Below are 15,821 nucleotides of genomic sequence, written 5' to 3' on the forward strand. Positions count from 1 at the left end.
TTTGTATAACTTACATTCACATGAGATTTAGATAAAAAAAAAAAAAAAAACAATATAGAAACAAATAGATCGGTGCCCTTATTTTTTTATTACCAAAAATACAATGGAATGAAAAATAACAAATAATACATAAATATTAAGTAGGATGAACATTCACCACAAATTAAAACATAAAATACTTTAGTACATTCATTAAATAACTAATAAAAAAAAACCAACAAATTATCACCAGATTGTAAAGAAATACACGGAGTTCAAATATTATAGGTCAATTAAGTTATTAAAGATACTGTTTAAATGTAATGTGCAGCAATCAATTTTTTCATTTCATTAGAGCAGCAACCACTGCCTTTGCATTCAGTGACTTGAGATCTGTATACGTTTGTCCAGTTCCCACAAATACTATTGGCTGACCTGTGATGTATGTCATTGAAATAGCAGCTCCAACCTAGAATGTAATTATTTTTTTAGTATACTAATTAGAATTAACATAATGATTATTTAGTTGTTATTAAAATTAAATTAATTACTTTATCGTCAATTGTGTCAAATTTTGTGAGCACAATTCCATCTATCAAATGTGGAGTAACTGAAGATGAGTAATCAGCTAAAGCTTGATTAAATTTTACCAGCTGATCAACTGCTTCGTTGCCAACCAATGCTTCACCAACAAATAATACCATGTCTGGTTCATTCACTTTAATCAACTAAAAATCAATAAAAAAATAAATCTCATAAAAATATACAAATATACATTGCGTTGCATTATAACATATTTAATAAAATAAATAATAAATTACTTTTGTCAAAGCTCGCATTAATGGTTCATTATCTTGCATTCTTCCAGCTGTGTCGACAAGAACTACATCATACTTGGCTTCTTTGGCATGGTTTATCGCTTCCATAGCAATTCCAGCTGCATCCTTTCCTGTAATTATCATAAACTTAATAATTAGTAATAGGTATAAATATTTATTAAAAATGAAAATTATTTGGCTTTTAACAACAATAAATAACAATATTATAGTTAAATTATTTACTGTAAAGAAATAACAATATAGTATATAGTTCATACTATACCAAAATATGATAATCAAAATATTCTTAGGCTACATATATTATCCTAATTAAAGGTGTAATGCTGGTAAAACAAACTATTGGTCGGTAGAAATTAAAAAGAGCACTGAAGTCCTGTATAGCTAGGAATATGGATGCTGAACTGTTCTAACACAGTGGTTGCATTAATCAGGAAATGAAATGATGACATATTTTGATCTGACAGTTTATGTTTCAAGAAATCAAGATCAAGTACCTGATTTACAGGGCTGTAATTGTGAGTCAGATGGGCAGTATTCAAACATTAATCTAAAATACTCATGAAATAGTTTTGTACTTTATCAACTTATCGTATGTCCATTATGTGTAATGTGAATAGATAACATATTAACATAACTACATTTCCTTAGTATTAAGGGATAGCTCTAACATATGACTCCAAATCGCAAATTTTCAGTTATCTAGTGATAATATCAAGGAGATATACTGCAACATTTTAGCCTACTATTTTGCTCAACTAATCGTACAAATTTCAATTTTATGATCAAAAGTAAAAATATTTAAGAATATATTAATAGTCTTTAAAACAAAGTGTGTTTCATATATCATAAAAAAATAACCTTGTATAGTCAACAACAGTATCCACTCGATACACTAAATTTAATTGATAAAAAATAGGGAGATAGTTAGGTAAGTAACCCATTTAACTTTAGGCGCGTTGTGTTGTTATGTAATATCTTCTAAACTTTATATAAATTTAAGTTGTTAAACATAAAACCTACTAGTTAAAGGATATAAAACATGTATTAGTGTTATTAAACTTGCATAATAAAGTTCATGTTAAATAGTAAACACTAACCATATCCTTTTTCGTACAATTGTACCATTTGCTGATCATTATGTTTTTTAGCCGGATGAAGTGCATTTAAATGTTTTGTATGAGTTCTTAATTGTTCAACAGCACCTGCTCTAAATGTATCACAAGCTGCAATTAATACTCTCAGATTATTTTCAATCAACCAAAAACAGATCTGTAAAAATGATAATATAATAAGTCATCTATTATAAGTTAAAAAAATAGGAAATAGGAAATTTTATTTAATCCATACTTTTGCAAGATTTGTAGATTTTCCAACACCATTAACTCCACAAAATGCCATAACATAAGGTTTATCATTTTTTTTAGCCATCATTGCGTCACGTAAAATATCAATTCTACGTTTTGGTGACAATATTTGTACTAGAGATTCAATCATAGTAGTCTTTACTGTTGATGCCACCGATTCAAATGAACCAAGAACCTATATAATCATAAAATAATTATAGGTACATTTTAAAAAATGTTTATAATTATATTTAATTTTTTAGCAAAAAATGATAATTTTACCTTTCCTTCAAGTTTAGAGGAAACAGAGTCGCAAAGTTTAGTGGCTATTTCAATAGCAACATTTTTTGCAACTAAGTGTTCTTTAAGTTTTTCCAACACTGGATCCATATCAGCTGCAGTCAAATTTTTTCTTCCAACTAAACCTCTAAAAAAATAAATAAATATTAATTAATAATTATAATATACATTTATACAAATATTAAAAATCAATCATTTACTTGAACATAGAGAATACACTTTTTTTACTATCATTTTTCTTCTTGCGTTCAGCAGCTGTCTCAAATTTTTCATCAGATTCTTCTTCATCACTGTCGCTATCAATTTCTATGTCTTTAATTCCTCCAACCATTTGTCCAACAATCTAATTATAAATATAATATAGGTCTTTACTATTTAATATATTTATTTTCTTAAAATTGTAAAATGTATAACATAGTCTTTAATACTGTTACTATGTTCCAGTTAGGTAAGATTGGACCATTCAATTAACCACAATTCATAGATTGACTAAAAAGTGTCAATACTGGTATTTTTAGAACGCTTCCAAAAGAGACAATATAGTGGTGGAAAAATGTCAACACCATGAATTACAGTAAACCAAACAGTTCAATCTTAACTTGAATGGATTATACAATGTGTCCCAAAAGTCCCAAATCACTCTTAGTATCTCTATGAAAATCAATACTTACATGTAGTTTTTTTTGTACAGTAATAAGTACAGAATTTCTATTTGAATGGCATAAGAATCAATTTTTTTTTGAAAAATAAAATTTTTTTATGAAATTAAGTTTTTTAAATGTTCAATATGGTTATATTTTTTTCAAACAATTAAAACACAAATTACATGGTTTAATCAATCTCGATTTGAAAGTTGATTCTTATGGTAATCTGCAAATATCTAATTATTAGTGGAATTTTTAAAAAAAATTGAAATTTAAATTAAAATAATAATTTTAATCTTGATTGTTAATTAAAAAAATTTGATTTTATTACACAAAAACAAAAATAATTCATTACATTATTTCCAACCAAATCAAATTGGCAACCAATTTTATGCCATCCAACCAGAATTTTCATAGTAATCACTTATTACTGTAAAAAACACATTTAAATATATTAATTTTTTACGGAACTACAGGACTTTTGGGAACACACTGTACAGATGACAATAAAATAAGATTTAATTCAACATTGATAAAAAAATTATTTACCTCATTGTTTGTTTCAATTTCAATAGGACTGTCTGCATTGTTATTTGGCTTATCTTTTGTATAATCTAAAGAACTTATATCTTTTGCTGCTCCGCCTAATGGCCATGTACGTGGTTGCTTAGTTGCTTTAGGAGAAGGTTTTGGCACTTTCCTTAATTATATAAATTAATTATAATTTATTTCCCAAAATGTAAAAGAACATTAACTTTTTTTTTAACACTTACTCTTTATTTTTTTTCAGTTTATTAGAATTTATAGCACCCATTTTTTGAGCCATTTTTAATCTATTTTGAGTGATTAAGTCTTCCTCGTTAAATGATACACTGTTATGATTAACTTCTTTGTCATTTTTTTGAGTTTCAATCATTTTTACTAAATATTAAATTTTTTTTAGATATTTATTATTTTCTTAATTTAGATTTATTAAATATCAGCAGTATAAACAGTTAAGATATTGAACTTACAATTTTTTTTGTTTTCTTTATCATCGCCTTTTCGTTCAATCATAGATGCTACAGTTTTTTTTGATTTTGTAGACTCATTGAATGTACGCATCTGCTTTGGAATACAGGCTTGAGCCCTACCCCATTCTTCAGCAGACTTTAGAACTTCTTTAAAATTTTTACTGAATTCAAATTCCTAAGATGAAATTAAATTATTAATATTGATATTAATTAAATATACAATACAATCTTACCATAAAATAGTTTTTACGAGCCAAGTCATTTTTATACTTATCCCTAAATTCCAATTGTATATCATCCAGAAATTTGTCTACATAAGACAGTTGTAGTATCTTTTGAAATGCTATCACAAATACCAGGTCAAACTCATTATCTAATCTATATTTCAGTGAAAGAGAATCTTGTTCATAATTGTTGTTACTACTAGTCCTTTCCTGAAATAAATACATATATTTAACTACAATATCTTCCATAAACTAAAAATATAATTATAAAATTTAAAACCATAATCCAAAAACCATACAAATGATTAATATTGGGACCCTAGTCTCCAAGATTTTTAGTCCAAATGAAGTGTAAGATAAATCTTATATTCATAAGACTACAAAATATTTTATTTTAATTTGATAATACATTTATTTGCTTGTCATTCATCGTTTTAAATGTTTAATATTATTAATAATTGTTACTTATATATATATATATATATTTGTAAAATGGCTGTCTGGCATAGAAATAAATAAATAAAATAGAAATTATTTAAAAATTATCTTAGAAAATTCTTCATTAATTAAACTATTTTAATTGAGAGTTGATCTCGTAGTTGGTAATAATTAAAATAGTTTCTATCTTTAACAATTATAATCCATTTGATATATTGTATAGGTACCTAGGTAAAATGTTATAGGAATATTTCAATTTTTCAATAAAATAATTTAGTGAAACATACGTTTAATCTAACAATTTGTGACAAAGATTATTTACCTGAAGAATAACAGTTTTGATCAAAGAATTCACCGAGGGTATAAAAAATTGACTAATTTGACTGGTGCTTTGGAAACACCAAAGAACGATGCCGCCCTTACTGAATATTGTAAAAAGATCCAACATTTTTAACACAAATTACAAACAACAAAAATGTACAAATTTAATAATATTTCATCACAGACGGGACTGGCGCAAACCATAAAAACTATTTCATCAATTCACATTTACTTGTGTATTTATCACGTATTCACATTCAGTATTTACTGTTAAGTGTTCACGTAATCAATTTCACTTGTCAAACAGCTGTGTAAATGTGTGTAATGTAAATAATATTATGAATAATATGAAACGTGTAATCACAAATTCTGTTGTTACCATTCGTTTGGTTAAAAGATGGTGATAACAAGCCACGTCGGCGGTGGTAGGGTTCTATTATTTTGTCATACAAAACGGTTTGTGGATCTGGACATAATTACGTAGTAATGCAAGTAAGTCTGAAGGTAGTCTGTCCGAAAATATAAAATATTCTATTAAATATTTTCATTTATAGTTTTATAATTTATTAAATAGGTATATTAAAATATAATTAATATTCATTTTTGTTAATTTATATTTATGTTAATTTTAAACTAGGTATATCTACTTACATAAGAAAATAGAAAAAATAGAAAAAATAGAGTAATATAATATATATGTACAAACATTTTTAAATTTGATTAAAAAAAAATGAATGTTGATTATATTTTATTATGTATACATGAATATAGTATACACCTATTTAATATATTATATAATTATAAATGAAAATGTAATAGAGTAGGTATATTGTATTTTTCGTACTTTTTGTCCTAGATTCCTAAAACAATATAATATATATAATAAATAGGTACCTATGTGCACTTATTTATTATATACAATTTAGTGTAAAATTAATGTTTAATAAGTTAAATTTAAAAATATAAAATAATTTGTGAAAATTAAAAACCAAAAACTTAAGGGCTTTTTTGGCACGACTTAACTTTTATCGATTGTGTTGAAACTTCCAATATTTCATATTAGTGGTTTACTAAATACTAAATCAATCTAAGGGGTGTAGCTTGAGAAATTAAATTTTTTTTTCAGAACCACCAAATAAAGACCACCCAAATACTTATACAGATAGCTAAGTGTTCTGAAGTGCATTGTCAATTAGTTCAAATGAATTAAATAAATTATTAATTAATTCACGAAAAAAACTATTATCGATGTTATTATATTAATATTACCTTTATTTATAGGTACATTTACAATTATTATTCTTATTAAGTCGTGATAATATAGGTCGATTCTTTTGTCGACCAAACCCCTATATTTTAAAATCTATTAATGTTTTTGAAAATATTTTTTTTTACATAATTGCTAAAATTTACAGTTGAAATAATAAAACAATACATTAAATATTAAAAAATTACCTATATTTTTAAAATTTGTTTTCGTAATAAGTTTTTAAGTTTTTACTTTTTTGAATGGCAACATACATTTTCAATTTCATATTCCGAAGTAAAATATTTTTTTGAGTATTTCGATACATACAAATCGAAATTAGGACGATTATTTTATCTGGACCTTGAGGTGACACCCACCACCTAAGGGCAAAATATTTCACTTTAGCACATTATGAACAAGTAAAAGTAGTTATTTTTACAGTCTAATGTTTATAATATATTTTCATTATTTTGTATAATGTACGAGTATATAAGTATACAATATAATGAGTCATGACAGACAATTTGGTATCATAGACCTTTTAGTAAAATGCATCATTGACACTTATAAAACTTACATAATTTTATTATATTAGGTATTGTGCACATTTGTCTTTATATAAAGTGTGGGAAGTGAATCTTAGATTTAACTTGCATTATACGCCTAGACATTTTCATACGAGAAATTAACACAACATATTATAATAATTAAATAATTAAAATAACAAAAAGAATATTTAAAATAAATTGCAAACGATTAATCTTAATTAAAACAAAACTGCAATCAACGTCAATATATTATATAATATAAACAGTACAAAATAATAATATTATAACGTTTTATAGTTCAAATAAAAGTTATACCTACCTATATCCAATCATATTGTGTCAGATACCCATCATAGAAAAATTTACAAAAAAATAGCCCAATTTTACACAACTGTATCTATAATAGTATATTTTAATTTTTTACTGATAAATTTATAATTTGAAAATCACAAACATGCAAATGTAATATTTACGAAAAACAATTTATCCTATGGTACCTATTTCTAACAGAAAAATAAACTTCTTACAGCAGTATATATAAATATAAATAATATATTATATTAGACTGACAGATCATTTACGGCAGTGTTTCCCAACCATTTTTTAATCTACGCCAATTTTAGATTTTAAAAATCTCATACCGCCTCCCTCAATCAATTTTTTCAAAAGATTAATATTTTAGTTTTTAATAAGTTATTTAATCAAATAAAATATAATTTAACATTTTAATGCTACAATTAAGTTAATTTTATATTTAAATACCTACTTATGATATGAATAATAAAAACGTAATTGATACCCGAGTGCCCCCTTTAGCGCCCCCTCAGAAAAACGCCCCCTTTAAAATAAAAAATGTTCACAAGGAGGCAGTAACGCCCACGTTGGGAATAACTGATCTACGGTTAATATAATTTTATTAAATAATTAAATTCAAATTTTACATAAGTACTCATTACTACAATAACCTACTCGGCGGACAAGTTAAAATACAACACATACATAGTCCGACTGTAAGATATTGGTAGTCGGAATGTTGACAATAATTTAGTCGTTTGACATTTTTACGTGAAAAATCAAAAATTACTAAATCATTTAATTTTATTCATGCTGTAGGTATTTAAAATTGTTTTAAGTTGACTAAAGAGAAAACAATATTATGTTCACGCAATGGCTGTACGCAATATTTTAACTTTTACTGTTTTCTTCTGATACTAAGCCTTAATAATTATGTTTAATCGCTCAAAAGTTTTGTATCTAGTTAGAACCAGTTAATATAAATCAGTTGGGGGCGAAAAAAAATTCGAATTATCGAGGTTTTACTATGGATATAAAAATAATAATTGTTTAAAGCGTATAGTTAAGCAATCGCTTACGACCCACCTCAGAATGTGTATAAAGAATCGACGATGAATCAATTATTATTGTCGATCTATATGAGATGTGACAACGGTTCGGCTCTTTGAACGGTCCTGCAGGGTTTGAAGTATTCAAGTATAGAACACTGCGTTCTAACTACGACTGATGTACTTGATCTTGGGACTCGAGTAGTTAAGACAAATTAAACGCAAACGCATCCAATAGTAATAATAACCAATAGAAAAGTAGTACAATAAGTCAACAGTGCTCTGATTGGCTGTATGAAAACCCACAGAACGCCATGCCCAATGTTATTGTTTAATAATCATTATTATTGTTATTCATTTAACGAAGTTATAATATTATATTTCCCGGGTGTAAGAATAATGATATTAATGTTTGAAAAAAATTGTTTTTATTAATTATAAGTTTATTAAATTTATAAGAATTTATAAACACTTTAAATTATTATTATTTTACGTAAGTATACAGTATGTACCTACTACGTACACTTTATAGCGTTTTCTGGTCGAAATAACTGTAAGACAAAGAAACGGCCACACAATTTTCAAACAACTATCCACGGGGTCGGAGCACACGGGTGACTGCTAGTATAAAATATTACCCAACAGAATTAGCGTAATATACTAATAAATTCATTAAATTTTTATTTTTATTGACTGTTTGTACTAGTTATTATTTACAATTAACAACAGAAACATTTCAGTATAAAATAATTTTATTTATTATATTCTACATTTCCGCATCTTGTTTGACACAAGTGAACAAAAATCTATGTTGTATCAAATGTAATAAATAACTAGCTGAACCAGGTGCACTTTGTTGTCCGTTAAAAATCCTACCTCTTACACGTCTCAAACTGTGTGTTAAATTCATTACCTACCTGTGATTATGTGGCGGCTATAGCAGTAACTAGCTAGATATACTTAAAATATACAAAGTAATAATATCTTACAATGATATTCAATTTAGTATATCATTACGTAACTGTATAAGTTTTATCGAGAAAAGTCTGATAATTCAAGTATTCAGTTAAATCATTTTTATTGAATTGCATTTGGATACACAATATTTTTTGTTCTTCCTTCTGGTGCGTACACAAATAAATCTGAAGGTTCTCCGACTTGTGAGCATTCCACATATAGCTGTCCATGTAAGAAGTATGGTTTTGCGAAATTCAGTCCGCACACTTGTAACAATTGTTCTTGTGCTTTGTTGATGGTCATTGCAAAGGCGAGTCGCACCGAAAACTGGAAACGTTTGAATTCGAAAGGCATATCAATAATATAATATTGGCCACAAAATCTTGTAACTACGAACCGATAAACAAACACTGTATTATTTTAAACAAGAGATTTTATTAAATTTTGCTCAGTTTATCAGTGACAGTCAAACAAACAACACCAAAATTCAAATTTAAGTTTTTTTTTAATTTTAAATACATAATTTTTTTTTTATTTGTTTACAAGACACCTTTCACATATTATTATTATGTTCATAAATTCAGTCCTATATATAATTTTCCAAGTCAACATACGGATTATCAGGTCGTATAATGTTATAAATATTTTGTTATATATTAATTGCGCTAGGCCGGGACTAAGTTAGGTACGAAAATGAAACGTGTAGGAATTTGTCGTGTACCAGTGGCACAACCAGGATTTATTCAAGGGGGGGGGGTCTGGACCCGGGGTCCACCACTGTCGTGTACCTATGTAGTTCCGGCCTAACGCAGTTTGAACAGGACTCTCACTTATACATACCTATGTACTGGACGTCCAATAAAGAGGTAACCAAACGTTAAACAAATATATAAAAACCTTTTTTTTCTTTTCTTTTTTTTATTGTTTTACCGAGTCGTAGGTAAAACGATAAAAAAAGCGGCAGATTGGCTTTGCGAGATACCGAGTACACTCCCTTTTTTATAAGACACCTATATGAGCTGTATAGTCACGAAGCACTGCTGAAGATTGAAGAAAGAAGACTTAGTAAAAAAAGTCAGGTTAGATTAATCTAATCTGACTATGGATTCGGATATAAATTTTAGATATGCAACTTTGCATTGGCAGTTTTATATAGATGACTGCAGTGTACGGTTGTGTATAGGTTGGTCTATCCCCAAGAAAAGTTTTTAATCGGTATGCCAACTGTCCTATCCGGTCATAATAACTTAAATTTTTGATTTTTTTCAATTTAAAATATTTGGTTAATGTTTGCTCTTTGTTGGATGCCCAGTACATATTTTTTTATAGACAACAATACTGAGTATGTGGTTCCGATGTCGCCACACTGCTATACTATTACAATAATATGGACTTTGAACAGTATTCGATGATGGAAGCCCAAATTATTTGTTACACGTCATACTTACATGCAAACAATAAGTCAACATACGGATTATCAGATCGTATAATGTTATTAATATTTTGTTATATATTAATTGCGCTAGGCCGGGACTAGGTTAGGTACGAAAACGAAAGGTGTAGGAATTTGTCGTTTACCAGTAGCGCAACCAAGATTTATTCAAGGGGGGGGGGTCTGGACCCGGGGTCCACCACTGTCGTGTACCTATACAGTTCCGGCCTAACGCAGTTTGAATAGGACTCTCACTTATACATACCTATGTACTGGACGTCCAATAAAGAGGTAACCAAACGTTAAACAAATATATAAAAACCTTTTTTTTTTCTTTTCTTTTTTTATTGTTTTACCGAGTCGTAGGTAAAACGATAAAAAAAGCGGCAGATTGGCTTTGCGAGATACCGAGTATACTCCCTTTTTTAAGACACCTATATGAGCTGTATAGTCACGAAGCACTGCTGAAGATTGAAGAAAGAAGACTTAGTAAAAAAAGTCAGATTAGATAAATCTAATCTGACTATGGATTCGGATATAAATTTTAGATATGCAACTTTGCATTGGCAGTTTTATATAGATGACTGCAGTGTACGGTTGTGTATAGGTTGGTCTATCCCCAAGAAAAGTTTTTAATCGGTATGCCAACTGTCCTATCCGGTCATAATAACTTAAATTTTTCATTTTTTTCAATTTAAAATATTTGGTTAATGTTTGCTCTTTGTTGGATGCCCAGTACATATTTTTTTATAGACAAGAATACTGAGTATGTGGTTCCGATGTCGCCACACTGCTATACTATTACAATAATATGGACTTCGAACAGTATTCAATGATGGAAGCCCAAATTACTTCCGGTATAACATTTTTAAATTGCGATATTTTGTTACAGTAGTTTTTTTATAATTGTATCACTTATTGTTCAATAACAGCATGGTGTTTCATGATGATGGTATAATTGAACGCACCTATAGGAAGCAACAAGCCCGGATTAAGAGGGAGAGGGCACTTCCCCGGGGCCCACGTGTGTAAAGAGCCTATAGTTTTCTCTGCTTATAATTAGATTAAATAATAATTTTTACTTTCTAACCACGTATCTACCCAGGCTCCTGAAGGTCTTAATCCGGGCTTCCGAAGCAAGCGAACAAGTGCCGATATTCGCGGAGTAGAAGTTGGAAGTCCTTTGGGCTTCCGGTAAATGATTTAATAACACTGATGTTTCAATTTACATACGAGTAAATGTTTGTTTGTTTTTTTTGTTTTTGATTCTACGGTTGCTTTGAATATCATACTTCGTGAAATGAGACTCACTCACTGCAGTTATCAGAATGGACAGCCAGCTGAATTAGAAAAAAAATGTGTATGAACAAATATTATGTTCTGCGGTCGATACGATGATACCTCTGCAGGCAGTTATTATAGGTGAGTGGCTGGCTGCTTTGATCGCGCGGAACGACAGACAACGACGACAAGGCGGGTAATGCATAATTGAAATAGGAAAAATTATTGAAATTTCAGTATCAAAAATTAAAAAAACAATATTGCAATTAAATAATGAAAATGGAATTCTTGATTTATTAAATTTGTCAAATCCACATTCAAATGGTGCTGATTTATTATAAAATTATTGAATCCTTTTTTTTTAATATTATATTTTATTTTTTCTATGAATGTTTTTGGCTTATAAAATTATATAGAATTAATAGCTTTATATTTTTATGTGTCCATAAATATTGCATAGCCAAAATAAAAAATGTTTTAGAATGTCATTAATTTTTAATACGTCATTTAAAAAAATACTAAAAATATATATGTTGTTTTATTTTTTATTTTTTTTTTTTTTTGGTTCGACGTTTGTTTTAAATATCCAAATTTCATCAAAAACACTATGTAAATAATTTTACTAAGCTTGGCGACTACTAAAAGAATGTATTTAAATAGTTGTATTGTTCTATAGTTTAACTATAATAAAAGTAAGTAAAATAATGCGAATATTTATGTAGAAATGGAGACCGAGACATATTGGATTTGATTTCTTAGTTGTAGAGATATATAAATAATAGAAACTGCGTTTCTGCGCCAAGCTAAGTAAAATTATTATTTACACTAAATAAATACACAAGGTACATTAAATACAAACAGTTATAAATACTTCTATATTAATGAATTTATGAAATTACTTAGCCAATTTTCGTTATCCCAACTTTTGTAGTTTAAGTGATTTTTTTTACTTAACGATGTTTTCATGTTTCTCAGGGCGGAATTCTTTCCCCTGTTCTCTATAATATCTATTATATTGATCAACCCACCTCCCCTAATACGCTGGTCGCCGACTATGCTGATGAAAAGGCTATAATTTCAATAAAACATGATCTAGTTATTGCTTCTCGCCACCTCCAAAATTACCTCTCCCTCTTGGAAGACTACATGTACACAAATTGGCGGTTAAAAATAAATCAATCTAAATCCATACATTGCACATTTACTCTTAGACAGACGCCATGCCCAGCTGTCTCCATCTATGGTACCTTTATTTGTAAAATATTTTGAACTAGTGCTTGATCGCAGACTAACTTGGGCCCAGCATATAAAATCTAAACGACTAAACATTAACTCTCGACTACGCCTTCTTAAAACATTTCTTGTTAATAATAAATACACAAATGTCAACAACAAACTGCTCATTTATAAATCTTTAACTAAACCAACCTGTACGTATGGTATACAGCTATATGGAGTTATTAAAAAAAATCGAACATAAATAAAATACAAACTTTTCAAAACATATCTCTCAGAAAGCTTTTAAATGCCCCCCTTACGTCTCGAATCACACTATCCATTCCGATTTTAAAATAAAATTAGTAGGTACACGAAGAAGCTAAAATTCACTATCAACGATTCTGCAATCACCTTACCTCTAGCAGCAACTCTTTGATACGTAATCTCGTAGTCCCTACTATTACTGGTAACCCTCCCAGATGTCTAAAAAGAAAATGGTGTAGTGATCTACTTGTTCACTCCCCTCATATAAGCTAATTCGAAAAGAAAAAAATAATAAAAAAAATTATAATTTTCATAACAATGAACAAATAGGTATACTTTTACATAAGAACCGAGCCCTCCTTATAAGAAAATAAGGACCTAGGCTATTTTTTTATTTTTGTATAATATTTTATACAACGATTACGTTGACATATTCAATTTTCAATAATACAATATTGTGATCATGTGGCGTCCTAGATAGGCTATTTAGGTACATTCCTGAGATGGATCTATTTTTCCAGTATCTTAATTAAAAAAAAAATGTTAAAATATAATAATATCAAAGGACCATCATATTAGTATACTTATACTATTAATCTAAATCGAATAGTAAAATAAGTACCAATGGCAACCATGGGGACGAAAAGGAGAATCAGCGGACCGCACCAAAACGCGTCCCGATCTCTGTATACCAGGGGTGGCCAAATTTTTTTGGTCACAAAATATACTTCATCTTTGAGGATCGACTTCCATAGATATTTTTTTTTATTATTGAATAACTATAATTATTAAGAAACATGTAGGGCACGTAGCGCTAAAAATAAATTCTAACATGATCGATTTTTAAATTGTCCGCGATCGACTGTTTGGCCACCCCTGCTGTATACGTATACTCTCCGTAGATTCTGTCCCGTCGTCCAGGTCTGCATCCGGAGGAGTCACACAGTAAGTCTCATCTAAAACTATATAAGCCGATGTCGCAAGAACTAAGTACAAGCGCTGTAGCATATCGCCAACGCTTACATTTCCTATACCTATTAATTAATTAATTAAAAAAAAAAATTTAGTAATTATCATTCAATTATAACTTTTAGATATTTTAAACTTAAAAAAAAAAAACAAAGAATATCTACACTACATGTAGATACATCGGTACATGTACATTATATCTTGTTATAGCGATCGGTTGCTATAACAACTGGTTACTATAAACAATCACTGTCTCAACTGGTAACATTCTCGGTGTCGCACAAAGTAACAGAATGACCCTCAACCATAAGATATATACATGTGAAATAACTGGTTAAAAAAGGTTACTAAGTTTAGGTGATTGAGGTAGAAATTTAATTCAGACATTATTAATATTTAAAGAACATTGTATAATATTGCAATAAATATTTCAACAGGTACCAATTTAAAGTTAAAATTAATACATTCATGAACAGTACAATATTTTTTAAGAAATATATTCTCAGACTTATTTAAAAATTACTATTCAAAATCAAGAATAAAGTGACCAATGGTAAATGTTAACAAGTTTTCAATGGGAAGATAAAAAATATTTCATATAAAAGAAAATACTGCTATAGTGATACATGGAATTCAACTTTTGAAATCAAAGTTATTGTAATAGTAGTACTTGTTCATTAATGTGTTAAGAATCCAAATTCATTTAATTTAGTGTAAATCGCAATGAACCCAAAACCATATATTATAATTTAGATTGGAGATTGATCAGCACAGGTAAGGTTTAATTGATAATAAAACAATACAGTCTATACTATTATTAATATGATTATTATTATTAATTATTCATAAACACAAAGGTAAAAATAGTATACAATAAATAAAATCCATTTGTTTTCTTTGAATAAGTGCCAAAGAAATCAAAAGGCAATTTTATAATAAATTATGATGTAATATTATGTGTATTAAGTACGTCTATTCTACACAATATAGATTTTGTTTAGATAAAAAGTAAATAAATATTTGTTTTTAGAATAAAATAGTAGGAACTTACTAAACTATTGCTTAATAAATTATTGCTAAGACATTATATTCTACCATAATAATAAGTAATAACAATTACACAAGATTTTAAGTGTCCATCAACCATTTACAGATAACATGGACACAGGTAGAATATTTTGTCACTCGTTTAAACCCTGTGAGACAAAGTCAATGTTCAACAACAGATTGTATTACACTAATTTTAATTAATTTAACTAATTGTGACTTTTTTTTAGTCTTGTAATTTTTTTGTTTTAGAAATAGTATCTAAACGAAACGAAACACTGTAATTAGCACCAAAAATTAGTTATTACATTACTTAGTGTAAACAGATGATTTCATAGTACATTTTAACAGTCACAAGTAATAGTTAAACAAACAAACAAACAAATAAATAAATAAATAAATAAATAAAAAG

The 15,821-nt window shown here is 28.1% G+C and overlaps 1 protein-coding gene and 1 long non-coding RNA gene across 3 annotated transcripts; one reads left to right on the plus strand and one right to left on the minus strand.

Annotated features, from left to right (window-relative positions):
- Positions 1 to 69: 69 nt before the first annotated feature.
- LOC114126199 (signal recognition particle receptor subunit alpha homolog) lies at positions 70 to 5,355 on the minus strand. Its single transcript, XM_027990092.2, has 12 exons — positions 5,103 to 5,355; positions 4,352 to 4,552; positions 4,119 to 4,293; positions 3,879 to 4,026; positions 3,655 to 3,805; positions 2,662 to 2,804; positions 2,444 to 2,588; positions 2,166 to 2,357; positions 1,916 to 2,087; positions 801 to 928; positions 531 to 707; positions 70 to 448 (listed from the first exon to the last, which is right to left on the minus strand). The coding sequence occupies exons 1-12, from the start codon at positions 5,226 to 5,228 to the stop codon at positions 323 to 325; spliced, it is 1,884 nt and encodes a 627-aa protein (XP_027845893.2). The 5' UTR covers positions 5,229 to 5,355; the 3' UTR covers positions 70 to 322.
- Positions 5,356 to 9,627: 4,272 nt separating this feature from the next.
- LOC126549224 (uncharacterized) lies at positions 9,628 to 12,254 on the plus strand. 2 transcript variants are annotated; one of them, XR_007603369.1, is made up of 3 exons: positions 9,628 to 9,822; positions 10,680 to 11,487; positions 11,563 to 12,254. It is a non-coding gene; the product is annotated as an uncharacterized LOC126549224 (long non-coding RNA). The 2 variants fall into 2 exon arrangements; XR_007603368.1 differs by lacking the exon at positions 9,628 to 9,822 and having other exon boundaries at positions 10,145 to 11,487.
- The last annotated feature ends 3,567 nt before the right edge of the window (positions 12,255 to 15,821 follow it).

The sequence above is a fragment of the Aphis gossypii genome, chromosome 1 (genome assembly GCF_020184175.1).
Source record: "Aphis gossypii isolate Hap1 chromosome 1, ASM2018417v2, whole genome shotgun sequence".
Lineage (NCBI taxonomy): Eukaryota > Metazoa > Arthropoda > Insecta > Hemiptera > Aphididae > Aphis > Aphis gossypii.